At 44.0% G+C, this 22,173-nt stretch overlaps 1 protein-coding gene across 2 annotated transcripts in view; it reads right to left on the reverse strand.

Moving 5' to 3' along the window:
- Positions 1-22,173, reverse strand: part of LOC139570436 (carnitine O-palmitoyltransferase 1, liver isoform-like) — a 47,068-nt gene that overhangs the window by 13,321 nt on the left and 11,574 nt on the right. For both annotated transcript variants that reach the window (XM_071392315.1, XM_071392314.1), the window contains exons 2-8: positions 6,597-6,739; positions 4,215-4,354; positions 3,792-3,963; positions 3,403-3,504; positions 2,597-2,734; positions 2,022-2,099; positions 100-207 (exon numbers count right to left, since the gene is read on the reverse strand). In XM_071392315.1, coding sequence (XP_071248416.1) covers positions 100-207; positions 2,022-2,099; positions 2,597-2,734; positions 3,403-3,504; positions 3,792-3,963; positions 4,215-4,354; positions 6,597-6,737 — 879 coding nt within the window. In that variant the 5' untranslated portion in view covers positions 6,738-6,739. The remainder of the gene's footprint in view (positions 1-99; positions 208-2,021; positions 2,100-2,596; positions 2,735-3,402; positions 3,505-3,791; positions 3,964-4,214; positions 4,355-6,596; positions 6,740-22,173) is intronic.

Here is a 22,173-nt window from a genome sequence, read left to right on the forward strand (position 1 = left end):
AAAACTTTTTCCATTGCGTGCCCTAATGAATATGGCCCAGGTTAAACTCCAGCCCCTATCACACGTTAATGGTGGAGGTTGACTGGTTGTTGAACTCACAGGCTTGAGCTCCTCTCTGTTGAGCTTCCTGCGGTACATGAGGAAGGCATGAAGGGTGTTGCCTGCTCTGGCAGCCTGGATGGGGGTGGGCGTCACATACAAGAAGTCCTGGGGAGAGAGAGTGCGTGTGAGAGAGGGAGGAGGCACCATTTTGACAACGCAAATCAGCATTGCTAAGTGGCAAACCAGAGAATACTATTAGTATGCGAAACGCTTTCCACTTTTCCACAAGTGCTTTTGGACTGTAGCGCCGCTGTCATGCTTCCAAAATGTCACCCATAGAGAAATAGATATGTTGTTTAACCTTTCCATATGTGAGTTCCAAATATCTCTAACGGTCGCCCCAGTGCGAGTGGTTTTATGCACGTGATGTCAGAATGCACTCTCTGTTCCAAAATGTGATTGTTACACAACAGGACAGTTAACACGCGCTCCCTGCTAATTATCTATAGGCTGTTTCTCAACTTGTCAATTTCAAATGATTTTTTAACAAGTTGTATTTTCTAACAACAGTTTGAATTGAGGGTTGTTTCGCCTCATTAATTCACATAGAAATAGCCCATTTCAGTGTTGCGGACAATTGATGATTGAGGCTTCACGGAACCGGACAAACTTCCCCCGTCGAGGAGAGCCCTTCCCCATTTCTTCCGCACATCAAGAATGCAGACATTTGCGCAGTCTTGCACGAACCGGCACATTTTCTGGCTAGCGCTCGCATTGCTTCCATTGCTTCCATTCTTGTTTTCCTTATAAATAAAAACTTTGTGTGTTTCTATCAAAGTAAGTGCCTTATTTTCTGTATATCGTGTTGTCGTTTCTACTGTAGCATGAAGTATGTATGTATGGAGCATAATGTATTTACAGTTTTATTCACATGTTTTCAAGTACTGGTGACAAATAATGCATTCCAATTATTGCATAGATTGTAATGGACACCTATGATGTGTGTAAAATATTTTTTTGAAGGTTGTACTGATTATAATGTGCTAATGCTAAGCTATTTGCCAGCTATGTGTGGCGCCATGTTTGTTGACATTATACAATGCATTCTGGGTGTCACGTAAACGTTTGTCAGACCAAAGATGTTATAATGAGGTGAAGGAATGGTTCACTGATCTTTCGGGTAAACTTCCGGAAGTGAATGAAGGGAAGTGAATGATCGTAAACGACACACCCCCTTCAACATGCATACTGCAAACAGACCAAACTCTTCTTGTCTCCTCTTATCTTTGGTTGGCGCGAAAAACAAACATGGCGGCGCCCACAAACTACCCATCGTCGGATTACTTTTGATTTCTATAAAGTGTTTTACTAAATTCTTTCAATCAATGTTAAGCTCAACCGTGATGTAATGAATTATAAATAGTAATTAGCTATTAGATAATTCATATTGTGGTTTCTGTCAGCTGAGAGTCCTCTAAATATGACCGCTTGTGTTACGTCAATATTTCCTCAGTTAGCGCTAGGACTAATGTAGCTTACATTTTCCGGTTTGGATGATTGTGTTATGCTGTTGCTACTTCTGTGAATGTCTGAACATTGCATCCAAAAATAAACTGATCACATTCACGACATAACTTTGTAAGGACTGTGTTTGTGCAAAAATAGTTCAGCGAAAAAAGTGTGGCTAGCTCAAATGCTGACTGTTGCATCAATCGAAACTGGACGTTCTAAATAAACGTTCTAATCAAACCGGTTTGAGCGTACGATGCAGGGACCACTGTAGAATGATCACACCCATTTGTTGGGTTAAAGGTTAAATGGACCAAACCACAGTCATCGTTCAAGTAGAATAGGGAATCGTGTTTGCTCTATTTGTTACATTTCTACCTGCAACGTTGTGAACTTCTCACCTCACTTAACACACCTCCGCTATTAGGAGACAGAACGTGGGGAGTAGTCGATGATTTGTTGATACGTACCATGCCGTAGTAGTTGCTGTTGACCATGATAGGGCTCCGTCCTCTCAGGTAGATGTACTCCTCCCACCAGTCGCTCACCTAAAAGGGAAAAACACAACCCCAGGTTCGTGTTCAGTAGACAAAATGGACAACGGGAAGGTAGGTACTATCTGAAGTTGTCCAATAAGAAATGGTTGTTTCCTTGATCCATAAAAAAAATGTTTTGTTACAAAGTGCCCTAATGAATACACCCCATAGAAATCCTCTGACACAACCACGCAACATCCTGGCCAGGGCCACAGCCCTCACACACCCTCAGCACATCCATTACAATGAATAATTCTAAATGGCCTCCGACAAAGATCTACATTGCTCTTGGGATTTTTAATGCGCATCCGACTATTAAAATAGGTCATTTCTACGTGTGCATAACGCTTTTCTTTGTCTCACCTCCTGCTCTCTTAAAGCTCATTGGAGGAGAGGATCCAAGAATCCTCCATTGGACCTCCTCCAATAAGGAAGGCCAGAGGAAGCAAGGATTTGACGGCTCGTGACGTTTTTGAACACAGCCAGTCTACATATAAGGGGTTACTTACGTAGTTGGAAGCCCAGAGAGCCTTGAGTTTGAGGTACCACTGTAGCCGGTTCCCCAGGCTGCTCTCAAACTGAGTGGCCAGCGACGTCATGCGTTCAAACTCATCAGGGGTCATCAGCGGCCGCACCGACTCCAGATACTGCAGAGAAACAGAGAGAGAAGAACAAACACACAGAGCAATATTCTATTATATACATCATTATAACATTATGCAGTTGACACAGAACATTATCCCACACACAACAAAACAGAATACACGGAGGGTATCGAGCTACGGTGTGATGGAGGTACAATGGAGTGTTAGAGGTTCAGTAATACTGAGGGAGAGGCAAAGAGGGAGACAGAGAGAGGTAGAGAGAGAGATGTAGAGTGAGAGAGAGATGTAGAGGTGGAGAGGTGTAGAGATGGAGAGAGAGGTAGAGCGAAAGCAAGCGAGCATAGGGAGAGAGATGACGACAACTTCCAACCTGCGTTTGTCTTTGTCTAGCCTCTGCAGAGTCCCCAACAACCGAAAGTTCCGGTTTTCAGGGGAAATGGAAAGACTTCCCGCTTTTGGACGTTAACAAAGCGACACTCCATCTTAACTCCTCCTCCACATTAAGTGGATTGGTTGAACAGTGCAAAAGAGAACCTCCCTTTTTCTCCTCGTCAAGACCAGTACGTAGGGGAGATAGCTTCAGGCCTTTCAATGCTACGTTGGGTTAGGCTTTGTCAAGCGTGAATATCTGGTGAGCGGATATGCTGCATCTTTTGTCGAAATGTATTTCCCTATTGGGACAATAAAGATTGAATTGAAGAGCGTCTCACCCTCTTGACCGTGTCTTTGACGGCCGGCACAGGCTGGTTTGGTAGAGAGCCCTGGTAGCTGTAGAGGAGAGGCTGTCTGCCCGAGAAGATCCGCACCAGCGCCTGTAACACACAAAACCACTTTTTACACTGATTGCAATGGAGGTAGAAAGATAATTTAGACCCCCCCACAAACAATTTGAGAGGAGAGCATGAGCTTGCAAGTAAGCATTTCATTGCACGATGTACACTACACCGTATTCTGTGCATATGACAAATACAGTGATTTGATTTTCAATTGTTGACGACTCCCCAGGAGTGGGTAAGCGGCAGGAGTCTCTACAGATGCACGGTGTACACACACACACACACAGGAGAAGGTAAGGATCAAAGGGGGGGGGGGTACTGACCACCCAGACTTTGGTGGTGTTGGACATCTTGCCGCGCTGCTCGAACATCCAGCGGTGGTAGGAGAGCAGCTGCTTGAGGCACATGCGCATGGTGAAGATGAGGGAGAACCAGAGGAGCGTGCTGAACAGCACCGCCGACACCAACGTCTGACACTGGGCACTCAGAGACTGACTGGGAGGGAGGGGTTCATTCCATTAGAGAATGAAAGAGTGGTAAAGGTGGGGGGGGAGGGGAAAAAGGGAGGGGGAGCGACGAGAAAGAGGGGGAGCCGGGAGGGAGAGAGAGAAGGATTTCAATGATTTGGTAAGAACATCTGAGAAAAAGGGGGAAATATTGTATTTCAATACCAGTCTTTAAGCAATACTCGTAGACTTTGAAGACAGCGGAGTGTCTGTGCACGGTTGGTGACTGGTGCTAGCTACCTGGCAGGTAGGTGCTCCTGGATCTTGGCGATGAGACCCATGGAGGGGTCGGAGCGCATGTACATGGTGGCCAGGATGGCGATGACCACAAACAGCCAGGAGGAGGGACTGGCCGGGTACACCCCCGTTATCACACCGTTCTGTTGGGGAATTAGGGGGAAAAGAGATTGGTCATTAAGGCACCCAACGGGAAGAAAACATCCTGAAAAAGGGAGGGACAATTTTTTTTATTAAAATACTTATCATTTTTGTTTTTTACGTGCCCTAATAAACAACCCATACGGCACCCATTCAAAACCCAATCAACTTCCCAGCCATGTCAACACGGCATATTATCCAACGGGGGTATTGGATAATGCTCTTCACAGCTACTACTATGTACCTTCGCCTGGTTTTAAAAGCAAAAGCCCACAATCTCCCCAAGCTTATCTCCAGCACGAGTGACGGGACAGAGAGAGATACAGCCAAAGTTAAGACCGAACAGGGATGAATGCGTGCCGGCATTGAGTTGTGACAAACACAGCGCGGGTGTGTGTTTACTAATGTGGTCACCCGGAGGGCATGTTTACCCAAACAGATTAGAGAAATGTGACGCTGCTGGCCGTTCATATTCCAGCTCTCTACTGTTCAGCAGCACTGTGACGTTAAATGACATACTGTTCAGCAGCACTGTGACGTTAAAAGACATACTGTTCAGCAGCACTGTGACGTTAAAAGACATACTGTTCAGCAGCACTGTGACGTTAAATGACATACTGTTCAGCAGCACTGTGACTTTAAATGACATACTGTTCAGCAGCACTGTGACGTTAAATGACATACTGTTCAGCAGCACTGTGACGTTAAAAGACATACTGTTCAGCAGCACTGTGACGTTAAATGACATACTGTTCAGCAGCACAGTGACGTTAAATGACATACTGTTCAGCAGCACTGTGACTTTAAATGACATACTGTTCAGCAGCACTGACTTTAAATGACATACTGTTCAGCAGCACTGTGACTTTAAATAACCTACTGTTCAGCAGCACTGACTTTAAATGACCTACTGTTCAGCAGCACTGACTTTAAATGACATACTGTTCAGCAGCACTGTGACTTTAAATGACATACTGTTCAGCAGCACTGTGACGTTAAAAGACATACTGTTCAGCAGCACTGTGACGTTAAAAGACATACTGTTCAGCAGCACTGTGACGTTAAAAGACATACTGTTCAGCAGCACTGTGACGTTAAATGACTTACTGTTCAGCAGCACTGTGACGTTAAAAGACATACTGTTCAGCAGCACTGACGTTAAATGACCTACTGTTCAGCAGCACTGTGACGTTAAATGACCTACTGTTCAGCAGCACTGTGACGTTAAATGACCTACTGTTCAGCAGCACTGTGACGTTAACTGACATACTGTTCAGCAGAGGTCAGGTTTAAGTGTGTCAGAGCAGTATGTCCCCCTCTGCCGTTTGTGCTGATATGATTATTATACACAGCCGAGGTATGTCACAGTAGAGAACGTATGGACGCTGTTGTGCAGAAACCATGTGATGTAATTCTAACCGACAGACAGAGAGAAAAGCAGACTGGGAGGAAGACAGGGAGGCATAGAGAGGCAGACGGGGAGGCATAGAGAGGCAGACGGGGAGGCATAGAGAGGCAGGCGGGGAGGCATAGAGAGGCAGGCGGGGAGTCATAGAGAGGCAGGCGGGGAGGCATAGAGAGGCAGGCGGGGAGGCATAGAGAGGCAGACGGGGAGGCATAGAGAGGCAGACGGGGAGGCATAGAGGGGAAGACGGGGAGGCATAGAGAGGCAGACGGGGAGGCATAGAGGGGAAGACGGGGAGGCATAGAGAGGCAGACGGAGGCATAGAGGGGAAGACGGGGAGTCAGAGAGAGGAAGACAGGGAGGCATAGAGAGGAAGACAGGGAGGCATAGAGAGGAAGACAGGGAGGCATAGAGAGGAAGACAGGGAGGCATAGAGAGGAAGACAAAGACAGACCAATCTTAAGACATACAAACAGAAGAAAAGGTAGTAGTCAAGTAGTAGTGCAGTAGAACAGACAGGCGTATAGACAGATAGATGGACAGGGAGGCAGACAGACAGGTGTACAAACAGGCAATTTAAGATAGACAGCGATATCCCGGACAAATAGTCTGAGGGGACAGCCTAGGCCCTACACTTAGCGGAAGTCAGGTTTAAGCGAGTGAGAGCAATTTGTCCCCTTACAGACAGATAAGCAGGCGATAAAGACCAACAGCGATAACCCAGAAAGCTCATCTGAGAATATGTACATTCAGGCTAGCCAGAGAGACACATACATCAAAGAAAGAGAAAGACAGACAGATCAAAGACAGACAGACGGGCCCTCAGGCATGTCCAGTACCTTGAGGCGGATTAACTTCTTTTTCCAGGAGCGCAGGCCTGAGAGGTAGATCTCCGTGAGGGCCTGGTGGGACAGCTGCAGGTCGATGCCTTCCGGAGTCACCGTGAACTGGAAGGCCACGGCCTGGTGGGCTTCAGCCATGCCTGGAAAAAGGTACGAAAGGGAGAGAGAGAAGAGGCAGATAGAGACAGGGGAAAAAATATATTAAGTGACCATCTTCCATACCAACTACAACTCTTTCGCCTTAACCTACACATGTACGCACAATTATCAATAAAACTACACTGAGTTTAAATCGAACCACTGGTCTACAGGACTCATCAGGCGAGTGTCAAGCAAAAATAAAAAAATTAAATCTCTTAAAAAACGCCCACACCAATAGAAATCCACTTTTTTGAGCTGAAATATGGCCAGAGCTTACCCATGATGTTTCACAATGATGTAAGTCAATAAGTCATCGTATGTTACACAGTGCATTCGGAAAGTATTCAGATCCCTTGACCTTTTCCACATTTTGTTACGTTACAGACTTATTCTAAAATGGATTTTATAAAAAAATCCATCAATCTCCACACAATACCCCATAATGACAAAGCAAAAACAGGTTTTCAGAAATGTGTGCAAACTTATATAAAAAAATGAAATATTACATAAGTATTCAGACCCTTTACTCAGTACTTTGTTGAAGCACCTTTGGCAGCGATTACAGCCTCGAGTCTTCTTGCGTATGACGCTACAAGCTTGGCACACCTGTAATTTGGGGAGTTTCTCCCATTCTTCTCTGCAGATCCTCAAGCTCTGTCAGGTTGGATGGGGAGCGTTGCTGCACAGCTATTTTCAGGTCTCTCCAGAGATGTTCAGGCTCTGACTGAGCCATTCAAGGACATTCAAAGACTTGTCTCAAAGCCACTCCTGCGTTGTCTTGGCTGTCTGCTTAAGGCTATTGACCTGCTGGAAGATGAAGCGTCGCCTTAGTCGGATGTCCTGAGCGCTCTGGAACAGGTTTTCATCAAGGATCTCTGTACTTTGCGCCGTTCACCTTTCCCTCGATCCTGACTACTCTCGCAGTCCCTGCCGCTGAAAAACATCCCAACAGCATGATGCTGCCACCCCCATGCTTCACCGTAGGTTTCCTCCAGAAGTGACGCTTGGCATTCAGGCCAAAGAGTTCAATTCTGGTTTCATCAGACCAGAGAATCTTGTTTCTTATGGTCAGAGTCCTTTCGGTGCCTTTTGGCAAACTCCAAGGGGCTGTCATGTGCCTTCTCCTGAGGAGTGGCTTCCGTCTGGCCACTCTACCATAAAGGCCTGATTGGTGGACTGCTGCAGAGATGGTTGTTCTTCTGGAAGGTTCTCATCTTCACAGAGGAACTCTGTTTATAAATCAGAAACACCTGAAAAGAGTTGCAATGGAGCTGAGCAATATAATATATCATCTTGGGCTACAGCAAAGATGGTGGATAAATGAAGAGAGTTCACTCAGGCTGTTTACCGTTGAAAAACATTGTCAGTTTCAGTCTACTTAACGGGGTGGGTCTCCCATAGACACCAATGTAATAGCAGCTGGGTCTGGTCTACTTAGTTCATTGACTTTCATTAAACCCCCCCCCCCCCCCAAGAAAAACTGCAAGTGGGGTGTCTCGCTACCACTTCAGTCTCTGGCTACAGCGACACTTGGCTGCCTGAGCCATGGAGCAAATTAAAATAGGGGGTGACAGCTAATGTTTTTGCACCTCCCCTTTATCAGTAAATTATTATAATCCATTGGATAATTTGTCAAATGTTTTTTTTTGGTCTGCATTAAAATAAGGCAATTTTATAAATCGTAAAATTGCATCATATGATTGCAATTTAGAGCCCCGCTCCCACCAAGAAGAACGGTTTAGACCACTAAGGTTTTAGGCAAATTCGTTTTGCATGGCACGGGGCAAAAGAAACTTGCCCATTACTTCAATAGTTAGGCTACACATATAACCGTAGCTTATATTCCTTCTACAGTATTTCTATGCTGGATTCTCAGCCGCAATTTAAATAATGCATTGATATATAACTAGCTAAAATGATAGAGTGAATATAGCTATTTGATCATGTCCGTGTCCAAATATTAATGACGTCTGGAATCCGACAGTTTCACTGGAATTATCCAAACGCAGACAAACTTCAACCCTCAACATGTCAACAGCTTGTATAGGTATGATTTAGCTGAGACTCATCTCTGACACGTATGCTGGTAGTTTTTTTCTGAAATAATAATTTTCCCCTGATTTACAGCATCTTAAAGCTGCGATATGTCTCTTTTTGGGCGACCTGACCAAATTCACATAGAAATGTGAGTTATAGATATGTCATTCTAATTGAAAGCAAGACTAAAAAGCAGTAAATCTGTTCTATATGCACCATTTCTATGCTTCCCATTGTTTCATTTTTTGCATCTATTACTTTTGGTTGTGTATACCAGCTTCAAACATCTGAACAAACAATATTGTTGGTTATTAAAAATATATTTCACAGTATTTAGATGGTACAATGATTCTCTACACTGGCTTGTTTTTCCACAAACTGAAATTAGGCGAACTATTTGAATTTTAGCAGCCAGGAAATGGCAGAGTGATGTCTGCATATTGCACCTTTAACTGAAATGGTGCTCACATAACTTTCATTGACTAGCTAAGGTTAGCATGCTAGCTAGTTACACCAACAGCGTTATTTGTTGTCATTTCTCTGCTACACGTGGCAATTACCACAACGTTCCCACCCCCAATTCCTGAATATGTTTTAGCAGCCTGCATCCGTCTTCAAGGTGAAACCTAAACGAGAATTTCCGGATGAGCTGCATTGTAACCTAAGATGTGATGACACTTGGGGTGAGTTCCAAACGCCACCCTATTCCCTTTATAGTGCACAACTTTTGAGAAGGACCCATATTCATGCACTATATAGGGCAAGGGTTACACCCAATGTTCCCTCTAAGAGGCTTGCGGGTGCGCAGCTCGCCAGGGCCTGGTGTGCAGAAGAAAAATCAGCCCGCGCAGAGAAGCACAAGATTAAAAAGTTGAGTGAAGTTCAGAGTTTTCCCCATTAGTTAACACTATCAACGTTTCTCTTCACTGTGGGAATTGTGATCGAATCAACGCAATATTAGGCACTTTCAATGCAACATACCGAAACAAAACAAACTATGCAAGACTTAATATGCAAAACTAACTATGTTGTAGACAGAATGCATCGAAGTACGATTCTATTGCATTGACAGGCACGTACTCTACAGAGACCGGTGCGCCATAAACAAATCAGAACTGCAGTAGGCCTATATGCAAATAGACTGTTGCCATATTTGGATTTGTTCTATTGACTTTGAACTGGACTGTTTTACAGCATGAGCTGTCAGTTATCATGCGCTTGTTTTGAGATCAAAGCGAGAAATGCTTGTAGCCACGTGTGCACATTTGTGCATATTCTTTGCTAGTTAGTGAGTTATCTGCCCAGTTATAGTTAATTTGTAGCTAGCAAGGTGGGAGTGATAGCTTACTACAAGAGCACAAAACCTGTACATTTCAAAGCCCTCTTTGAAAAGCGAGTCAGGTAAAGAGCTTTTTTTTGTCTTAAAGGGGCAGTGCTCTATTTTGAGACAGGCTTAAAGAAGCTAAGTAGTTAATAGGTAGAGGGAAGTGGTTTCTTGCATCAAACAACATTTTCAGTCACCTTGTCTGAAGGACAAGTGGATAAACAGGTTAATGTCAAGCCCTGTGTGTTTCATGGAATGTAGGCCTGCATCAAACACCACACATTGGCTGTTACTGCAGGCTGAATGATAGAAACCTTATTTCCATGTTAAAATGTTATGTGATTCATTTTCTCCATCTTTTTTTTAATGGTAGGCCAACATTATGATCAATAGCCACATTAGCCTACTTGGCCACTGTAAAAACAGTACATTAAAGCGGGTACAACCTCAGTGTTCACAGTAAACGCGTTTTAAGACTTGAAATTTGTGCCGAAAAATATTAAAGGGAACTTTGGTTCCACCTGATAATTAATTGCACCCAGACCTGGGACCTAAATCAGTCCCTGGTTAGAGGGGGAGAATAAAAAAAGACAGTGGAACTGGTTTTGACGTCCAGATTTGAATTTGAGTGATAGGGAATAAAGTGCCATTTGGGAACCACCCTTAGTTTAGGCCCATGGGTTGGAGGGTTTCACCCTTAAAATTATTATTTAATTCAATGTTTATGAAAACGCTCATTCGAAAATTGCATCAGAAAAAAACAATAATCCAAACCATATGTCTCTACCATATATGGCTCAAAAGTTAGACCATTTACTCTGAGAATTTAGCATGATTAAAGTGAATGTCATTACAGACATTGTCAAAGGAGGTCGCTGCTCAAGAGCACTCGAGTCACCGCGCCGTGGGCAACGTCGAATGACAACTGACAAGCAAGCTAGTGGCTGCAGGTTTGTGTGTAACATTGGCTTTTTTCTCAATGAAAACCTCAAAACACAAAACAAAATTTCACACACACATTTACAAAGCTAACAGACTGAATTTGAATATCTACCCTCCCCCAAAAATATCTGTTCAGGTTTTCATGGTGTATTTGAGTCTTTCCATTTCAATCTCCATAGAAACAGCACCTCTCAACATTGATTGACCAGGGTTATAGGAATAGAGGCACCTAAAGGCACCTAAACGACTCTCAGACCATGAGAAACAAGATTCTCTGGTCTGATGAAACCAAGATTCAACTTTTGCCCTGAATGCCAAGCGTCACATCTGGAGGAATCCTGGCACCATCGCTACGGTGAAGCATTGTGGCGGCAGCATCATGCTGTGGCGATGTTTTTCAGCGGCAGGGACTGGAAGACTAGTCAGGATCATGGGAAAGATGAACGGAGCAAAGTACAGAGAGATACTCGATGAAGAGGGCTCTGGAGCGCTCAGGACCTCAGACTGGGGTGAAGGTTCACCTTCCAAAAAGACAACGACCCTAAGCACACAGCCAAGACAACGCAGGAGTGGTCCTTGAGTGGCCCAGCCAGATCCCGGACTTGAGCCCGATCTAACATCACTGGAAAGACCAGAAAATAGCAGTGCAGCGACACTCCCCATCACACCTGACAGAGCTTGGGAGAAGAATGGGAGAACCTCCAAATACAGGTGTTCCAAGCTTGTAGCGTCATACCCAAGAACACTCAAGGATGTAATCGTTGCCAAAGGTGCTTCAAGAAAGTCTGAATCTTATGTAAATGCAATAATGACGCCGACAGAGATGGTCGCCTCGCTTCGCGTTCTTAGGAAACTATGCAGTATTTGTTTTTTAATGTATTATTTCTTAAACTGTTACCCCAGGAAATCTTAAGCCTTATTACACACAGCCGGGAAGAACTATTGGATATAAGAGCAACGTCAACTTACCAACATTACGACTTTCCCGTAGCAGATCCTCTGTTTGGACCACCACCCAGGACAATGGATCGGATCCCAGTAGGTGACCCAAAACAAAAACGCCGCAGAAGGGGCAGACGGAGCGGTCTTCTGGTCAGGCCCCGTAGATGGGCACATCGCTCACGAGTTAACTACTCGCCAATGTCCAGTCTCTTGACAACAAGGTAGACGAAATTCGAGCAAGGGTTGCCTTGCAGAGAGACATCAGAGATGGTAACATTCTATGTTTCATGGAAACATGGCTCACTCGGGATACCTTATCAGAGTCGGTACAGCCACCCACATGGCTCACTGGGATACCTTATCAGAGTCAGTCCTGCCACCCAGTTTCTTCACGCATCGGTGCCGACAGAAACAAACATCTCTCTGGTAAGAAGAAGGGTGGGGGTGTTATCATAACAACATACAGGAACTCAAGTCCTTTTGTTCACCTGACCTAGAATTCCTTACAATCAAACCCAGGACAGAGTCGCAATTCAACGGCTCGGACACGAGACGTACAGTGGGGAGAACAAGTATTTGATACACTGCCGATTTTGCAGGTTTTCCTACTTACAAAGCATGTAGAGGTCTGTAATTTTTATCATAGGTACACTTCAACTGTGAGAGACGGAATCTAAAACAAAAATCCAGAAAATCACATTGTATGATTTTTAAGTAATTCATTTGCATTTTATTGCATGACATAAGTATTTGATCACCTACCAACCAGTAAGAATTCCAGCTCTCACAGACCTGTTAGTTTTTCTTTAAGAAGCCCTCCTGTTCTCCACTCATTACCTGTATTAACTGCACCTGTTTGAACTCGTTACCTGTATAAGACACCTGTCCACACACTCAATCAAACAGACTCCAACCTCTCCACAATGGCCAAGACCAGAGAGCTGTGTAAGGACATCAGGGATAAAATTGTAGACCTGCACAAGGCTGGGATGGGCTACAGGACAATAGGCAAGCAGCTTGGTGAGAAGGCAACAACTGTTGGCGCAATTATTAGAAAATAGAAGAAAAAAGAAGAAGTTCAAGATGATGGTCAATCACCCTCGGTCTGGGGCTCCATGCAAGATCTCACCTCGTGGGGCATCAATGATCATGAGGAAGGTGAGGGATCAGCCCAGAACTACACGGCAGGACCTGGTCAATGACCTGAAGAGAGCTGGGACCACAGTCTCAAAGAAAACCATTAGTAACACACTACGCCGTCATGGATTAAAATCCTGCAGCGCACACAAGGTCCCCCTGCTCAAGCAGGCGCATGTCCAGGCCCGTCTGAAGTTTGCCAATGACCATCTGGATGATCCAGAGGAGGAATGGGAGAAGGTCATGTGGTCTGATGATTCAAAAATAGAGCTTTTTGGTCTAAACTCCACTCGCCGTGTTTGGAGGAAGAAGAAGGATGAGTACAACCCCAAGAACACCATCCCAACCGTGAAGCATGGAGGTGGAAACATCATTCTTTGGGGATGCTTTTCTGCAAAGGGGACAGGACGACTGCACCGTATTGAGGGGAGGATGGATGGGGCCATGTATTGCGAGATCTTAGCCAACAACCTCCTTCCCTCAGTAAGAGCATTGATGATGGGTCGTGGCTGGGTCTTCCAGCATGACAACGACCCGAAACACACAGCCAGGGCAACTAAGGAGTGGCTCCGTAAGAAGTATCTCAAGGTCCTGGAGTGGCCTAGCCAGTCTCCAGACCTGAACCCAATAGAAAATCTTTGGAGGGAGCTGAAAGTCCGTATTGCCCAGCGACAGCCCCGAAACCTGAAGGATCTGGAGAAGGTCTGTATGGAGGAGTGGGCCAAAATCCCTGCTGCAGTGTGTGCAAACCTGGTCAAGAACTACAGGAAACGTATGATCTCTGTAATTGCAAACAAAGGATTCTGTACCAAATATTAAGTTCTGCTTTTCTGATGTATCAAATACTTATGTCATGCAATAAAATGCTAATTAATTACTTAAAAATCATACAATGTGATTTTCGGGATTTTTGTCTCTCACAGTTGAAGTGTACCTATGATAAAAATTACAGACCTTTACATGCTTTTTAAGTAGGAAAATCTGCAAAATCGGCAGTGTATCAAATACTTGTTCTCCCCACTGTATGTGGCAAGGTCTACAGTCAATCACGGATTACAAAAAGAAAACCAGCCCCATCGCGGACACCGATGTCTTGCTCCCAGACAAACTAAAACAACTTCTTTGCTCGCTTTGAGGACAATAGTGCCACTGACACAGCCCGCTACCAAAACCTGCGGGCTCTCCTTCACCGCAGCCAACGTGAGTAAAACATTTAAACGTGTTAACCCTCACAAGACTACCAGCCCACACGGCATCCCTAGCCACGTCCTCAGAGCATGCGCAGACCAGCTGGCTGGTGTGTTTACGGACATATTCAATCAATCCCTATCCAAGTCTGCTGTTCCACGCTTCAAGAGGGCCACCATTGTTCTTGTTCCCAAGAAAGCTAAGGTAAATGAGCTAAACGACTATCGCCCCGTAGCACTCACTTCCGTCATCATGAAGTGCTTTGAGATACTAGTCAAGGACCATATCACCTCCACCCTACTTGATACCCTAGACCCACTCCAATTTGCTTACCACCCCAATAGGACCACAGACGACGCAATCGCACTGCACACTGCCCTAACCCATCTAGACAAGAGGAATACCTATGTAAGAATGCTGTTCATCGATTACAGTGCAGCATTTAACACCATAGTACCCTTCAAACTCATCATTAAGCTCGAGACCCTGCAATTGGATCCTGGACTTTGACGGGCCGCCCCCAGGTGGTGAGGGTAGGAAACAACATCTCCACCCTGTTGATCCTCAACACTGGGGCCCCACAAGGGTGTGTTCTCAGCCCTCTCCTGTACTCCCTGTTCACCCATGACTGCATGGCCATGCATGCCTCCAACTCAAATCATCAAGTTTGCAGACGACACTACAGTGGTAGGCTTGATTATCAACAACGACGTTACGGCCTACAGGGAGGAGGTGAGGGCCCTCAGTGTGTGGTGTCAGGAAAATAACCTCACACTCAATGTCAACAAAACAAAGGAGATGATCGTGGACTTCAGGAAATAGCAAAGGGAGCACCCCCCTATCCACATCGACGGGACAGTACAGGACAAGGTGGAAAGTTTTAAGTTCCTCGGCGTACACATCATGGACAAACTGAAATGGTCGACGCACACAGACATCGTAGTGAAGAAGGCGCAGCAGCGCCTCTTCAACCACAGGAGGCTGAAGAAATGTGGCTCGTCACCGAAAACGCACAAACTTTTACAGATGCATAATTGAGAGCATCCTGTCGGGCTGTATCATCGCCTGGTACAGAAACTGCTCCGCCCACAACCATGAGGCTCTCCAGAGGGTAGTGAGGTCTGCAGAACGCATCACCGGGGGCAAACTACCTGCCCTCCAGGACACCTACACCACCCGATATCACAGGAAGGCCAAAAAGATCATCAAGGAAAACAACCACCCGAGCCACTGCCTGTTCACCCCGCTATCATCCAGAAGGCGAGGTCAGTACAGGTGCATCAAAGCAGGGACCAACAGACTGAAAAACAGCTTCTATCTCAAGGCCATCAGACTGTTAAACAGCCATCACTAACGTTGAGTGGCTGCTGCCAACATACTGACTCAAATATGTAGCCACTTTAATAATACAAAATTGGATGTAATAAATGTATCACGAGATACTTTAAACAATGCCAACAATTTTATGTTTACATATTCTACATTACTCATCTCATATGTATATGCTGTACTCTATACCATCTACTGCATCTTGCCTACGCCGTTTGGCCATCGCTCATCCATATATTTATATGTACATATTCTTATTCATTCCTTCACACGTTTAGGTAGCTGTTGTGAAATTGTTAGATATTACTGCACGGTCGGAACTAGAAGCACAAGCATTTCGCTACACTCGCATTAACATCTGCTAACCATGTGAATGTGACCAATAAAATTTGATTTTTCAGTCGTTTTTTTGTATACATTGGCAAAAATGTCTAAGAACCGGTCTTTGCTTTGTCATTATATGGTATTGTGTGCAGATTGGGGGGGGGGACAATTTAATCCATTTAAGAATAAGGCTGTGACTTAACAAAACGTGGAAAAAGTCAAGGGGTCTTAAAACTTTCCGAATAGACTGTCAATAGTCAATGTGTGGCCTACTATTGGTGTAGTACTAAATGTAGGATATATGCATGTGTGCTCTGCAAACAGAGATCAATACCATTGAAGAGAGTCTCCTTCAAAGAAACACTGTATAATATTGTTATCATTCGGTCTCGTCTGTGTCAATCAGTGTACCCCCAGGGCGATTTGGGTGAGAATCGCACAACTGCTGTTTTTAAAGGGATACTTCAATGGGATACCATTTGTATGTCTCTGCGTGCAGTTTGAATTAAGTTAAAAGTAGCATTTCGTTAGCTTAGCGCAATTACTGGAAGTCTCCTGTAACTACTAGCCAGCCTCTCAAAAGCAGGGAAATTGACCTTTAACTACTCCAAAGCATGGTGGTTAGGTTGTACTCTTAAGAATTATAATATTTTGATTATAGTCTCCGAACTATGCATTTCATTAATCCGCTTGTGACGGTGGGAGGAAGAATAGGCTATGGAAAGTGTCAACACAGCTGGCCCGCTGAGACAGCTGCAGTTTTGAACAAGTTTGTTCACTAGATATCAAGTAAGCAAAGTGTGAGAAGAACACAGACAGCCATTGCTCGTCCAAAGCAATATGATTTTCAACTATTAGCTAGCCCACATACACAACATGACCAAAAGTATGTGGACATCTGCTAGTCCAACATCTCATTCCAAAACCATGGTTCACCTCTGGGGTGATGTCCCAGCTCAGTCTATGAGGTCAGGGTAGAGAGGCATCCACCTCTCCCTAACAATGGCCCTCTACATTGTACCACAGCTGGAAACTCTCTGTGGCCAACACACCAAATACAGACAGACAACTAGTTAAGAAATATGAATACATTTATTATGGACTGTCGTTTCTCTTTGCTTATTTGAGCTGTTCTTGCCATAATATAGACTTGGTCTTTTACCAAATAGGGCTATCTTCTGTATACCAGTCACAACAACTAATTGACTCAAACGCATTGAGGAGTAAAGAAATTCCACAAATTAATTAGCCACACCTGTTAATTGAAATGCATTCCAGGTCACTACCTCATGAAGCTGGTTGAGAGAATACCAAGCGTGTGCAAAGCTGTCAAGGCAAAAGGGTGGCTATTTTAAATCATCTCAAATAAACAAATATATTTTGTAACACTTTTTTGATTACTACATGATTCCATGTGTTATTTCACTATTATTCTACAATGTAGAAAATAGCCCCCCCCCCAAAAAAAAAACAAACTGGAATGAGTAGTTGTGTCCAAACCTTTGACTGGTACTGTATGTCTAGTTGCCCTGAATATAGACAACACTGACCGAGGACCTCAAAGTTAGTTTGCTCTGAATTATTTGTTTTTAACCGGGGGACTATGAGAGGATGGAACTGACAAGACATATGATGAGCCATTTCCTGAGGGATACAACACTCAGTGAGCATTCTACGCACACCAAAACAAAGTGGAATGGGGGTAAGTGTGAAGATCTAACATGATCTGAATAGCAGCTGTTCTCATGATAAATGTGATAGGGCTGTGAATTCTCACATGGACAGGCTGTCCGTGTCATCCGTTACATCTGTGTGAATGCCCTCCTCTCAACGCCAAAGAATACAACAAAACTACTAAGAAATCTGTACTTTTTTCATTATTCAAGTACTTTCCAACTAAATACACAATTTCCACATGCTTGAGAAAATAACACATTTACTTGACTTTCTAGTGTTAGCCTTGTAATAGATGACAGCATACCACAAACAGAACAGCTATTATGGCCTTCAAGTGTCTTTTCCTTTGTTTATTTCAAATGAATAACATTTCCTGTTCCACTTTCCTTTATTTCTAACTCAGGAGACCTGCATGCTATGAACAGTCCACAAGGAACGACTCCGTGTCTCTGCTGCAGTAACATCACATTCAACTCCGCAAAAGCCTCAACAGTTGCTGGTACTCAAAATGTCATCAAATGTTCCGGTTTACACTTTAGAATTTGTTTTGTCATCATTCGGAATGGTTACGCAATCATTGGCCTATCCAGACAGATCTATTCTAACAAAATGACAGCTATATGGCCACTCCAGGATAGTTGGTTGACTTGGGGAAAGTGGGGTTCTTAGGGTATGGTACTCCCTTCCCAAGTGTGCTCAGAGGCACCCTGTTTTGTCTGTGTGGGGGGGGGGGGGGCTGACAATCTCTCCACTACACTAATAAAAATCACTGCATCCAATCTGAGTGCAATGTAGGAAACCAAGAAGTGTCCCATATGTTATGTTTTTGTTCTTCTTCTTATATGTATGGCAACTGTAACGGCTTTCTTCCATAGGTGAAGGAGAGGACCAAAGTGCAGCGCGGCTAGTGTTCAACATGTTTAATAAAAGAACAAGTGAAACACTACAAACAACATACAAAATAACAAAATGTGCAAAAACCGAGACAGACCTATCTGGTGCAGACAACCACAGAGACAGGAAACAAACACCCACAAAATCCCAACACAAAACAAGCCTCCTATATATGATTCTCAATCAGGGACAGCGATTACCATCTGCCTCTGATTGAGAACCATATTAGGCTGGACATAGAAACAGACAAACTAGACACACAACATAGAATTCCCACCCAGCTCACGTCCTGACCAACACTAAACAAGCAAAACACATAATAACTCTGGTCAGGACGTTACAGCAACGTTGTATTCACTGGTTTATGCTCTCCTCTTTCCTCATTTCAGGCACTCCAAGATTCAACGTTGTCTATCCAAAACAATGGATTGCCCGGGCAATTTCACCCCACCAGTCAAAGATTCAGGAATGACCTGATGGAGCGCGTCCTACAGAGACACATTGGACAAATGTCAACAAAGCCCCCCATCCTAAAACCCAGAATGGAGGTGGTCATTGCAGCACAAAGATTCAAAGACACTCGAGGGTTATTCTGACAACCCCCCCAACTCCACCGGTATCCATGAACATGGTCCTCTTGCACTACTACCGAATACAAACACACTCCAATGTAACAATTTGTTAGCGTCTGGTCATTATCACTATAATTTTATCAAAATCCATTCATTGTAGGCTACTACTGTACATAACAGCACCGCCATACCCATTTTGTATATTTGAGTTTGAATTCATGTGAATTATGTGAATGCCTTGTCTATATTGTGTATGGTACATTATGTGCAGCAACCTGTACTGTTAACAAAATCAATAATTGTCATCTTTGCTGGTTCATCAACTGAAGACCATGTTTTGATGGGTCTTCACATCGACGGGGCCGCAGTAGTGAAGGTGAAAGGCTTCAAGTTCCTCGGCGCACAAATCACTTACAATCTGAAATGGTCCACCCGCAGACAGTGTGGTGAAGAATGTGCAACAGCGCCTTCTCAACCTCAGGAGGCGAAATACATTTTGCTTGGCCCCTAAGACCCTCACAAATTTTACAGATGCACCATTGAGAGCCTTCTGTCGGGCTATATCACCACCTGGTACAGCAAGTGCACCACCCACAACCGCAGTGCTCTCCAGAGGGTGGTGTGGTCTGCCCAACGCATTACCGGGGGCAAACTACCTGCCCTCTAGGACACCTACTGCACCCGATGTCACAGGAAGGCCAAAAAGATCAAGGACATCAACCACAGAGCCACGGCCTGTTCACCCCGCTATCATCCAGAAGGCAAGTTCAGTACAGGTGCATCAAAACTGGGAAAAACAGCTCTCAAGGCCATCAGACTGTTAAACAGCCATCACTATCCGGCTACCATCTGGTTACTCAACCCTGCTGCCCTGTATGCAGACATGGAATCATTGGTCACTTTATTAATGTTTACACACTGTTTTACTAATTTCATATGTATACACTATTCTAGTCAAAGCCACTCCAACATTGCACATCCTGATTATTTATTTCTTAATTCCATTATTTTAGATGTGTGTATTGTAAGACACTACTGCACTGTTGGAGCTAGGAACACAAGCATTTTGCTACACCCGCAATAACATCTGCTAAATATGTGCATTTGACCAATAAACCAATTACCTAAAGTACTCAAATTTTAATGATACAATGATCTGACTGCTATATTTGTGGCATACTGTAATTAATCACTTATAGTGGACAGTAACAAAAGATGTCACTGGTGCAAATGGCATTTTACTGTGATGACAGAACTATAACAAAACAACGTACTGGTTCACTTCAAAAATAATTTATTACTGTTGACAGAATTAACACACACATACTTGTTCACTTCAAAAAGCATTTAGAGTGATTTGAAATTGTTTAAAGTTTTAGTCATATGTACAGGTTACGCATAGTATACATCATCCAACGAAATGCTAACTTGCAGGTTCCTTCAACAATGCAAAATAAAAAGATATTGCCTAACCATTTTATTTTAGGTTCGTACTGTCTGGCTGTGAAGCTGAATCATTGGTGAAATTACAACAGGCCCATCACATCCTCCGCCTCCTTGAATCCCACAGAAACTCCTGTCGGCGAGTGATACTTGCGACAAAAAGGGAAGACTTCTGTTCCCTTGTCCCAGTCTCTCTTCAGTACCCACTCCAACAGCAGCCTGCATTGACAGAACAAATAAGTAGCTAGAAACAAATAAATCTAATAACAAGAAACTGTTTATAATTTGATCAGAGTGCAATTATAAATACAAAAGTTATCTATATATTTTGTTACGTGTGCTAGGACAAGAAGAAGAAGGTCACTTACTCGATATACACCTGTCCATTCAGTCCGGCATGTCTGGGTTGCTTCTTCCAGTTTTTTGGGGGGACATGGAAGAATGTCTAACTCAACGATTGAGGAGTGCAGAAAAGTCTAGTTTGTTACAGTCACAGGGCGCGCCGCTTTCTTCACCCGAGATATCAAGCCCACCCAATCAATGGCAGTATGAAGTCCCACTCTGTGTAGCAGAAACACTCAACGTCAGTTGCCATGGATTGGCACATCCCGCCGTTGCACCATCAGTCCCTCTCAGACCTAGCCACCGCTCCAGGTAGCTAGTCTACCGGTTCCGCTGATTCAGTCTCCCTCCGTATTCGCTCAGCGTCCAAATGCAGAAGTTCCTCCGTAGCACATTGTGGATTGAATAAATATGGCTCGGAATAAAAAAAATAATAAATGTTGTTTTCAACCTCAAAGTCCAACATGACTTATCAAATGTTATGACAATTTACCAATAAGCAAACTAATAGCTACTAGAGTAAGCAACAGCTGGCTGCCTCAAGGGAGTTTTGTTTACAAAAACAAAAAGTCGCACAGGCAGAATTCAAAAAGTAGTCCATAAAATGAGGAAGTCGATAGAGAATATTTTATAATCAGTAAAAATGTCCAAATTTCTAAATATTGATAAATGACCAACCATCCAGCTTTAGAGTTGTTAAGTCCATTTCTCTGCTCTTGAGGAGCTGACTAAGTAGTTACCGATGACTACCAGCAATTGCACTAAGCTAACGATATGTTACCTTTAAATTCCTCAAACTGCACGCAGAGACATAATAAATGGCATCCCTGATTTCCTCTGACTATGGGTAAGTAGGAAATTACCCTAAATCCCAAAGTTGCCTATCCCTTTAATACAGTAAGTATTGCCCATCCATCACTAAAGGCAGACTGACCAGGCACGCTGTCAGACATTAACAAAAAAAGGGGGTTGCTTTGCTCTTCAAAGAAACGGGTTCAAGATGGGCATTCAAGCAGCCTCAGCTGCTAATAGATTAATGCCCACAGATGGGTTAGGCAGGACTGTGTGGTGCAATGACGGACGGCTGGTTCGTCCAATGGAAACACCACGCTATTCTCAGATAAGCGATTGGATTGGCTGAAATCAAGGCCAAAATGATAGCGCCAATCCATTATGGGGATCATAACAACATGCTAGGTACTGTGCGGTGTGAAAGGAAGGCCAGGAAGCGGTACCACAGCAACAAGTCTGACACCAACAGGCTCCTGAACAGTTTCTATCC

The sequence above is a fragment of the Salvelinus alpinus genome, chromosome 3 (genome assembly GCF_045679555.1).
Source record: "Salvelinus alpinus chromosome 3, SLU_Salpinus.1, whole genome shotgun sequence".
Taxonomy (NCBI): Eukaryota; Metazoa; Chordata; class Actinopteri; order Salmoniformes; family Salmonidae; genus Salvelinus; species Salvelinus alpinus.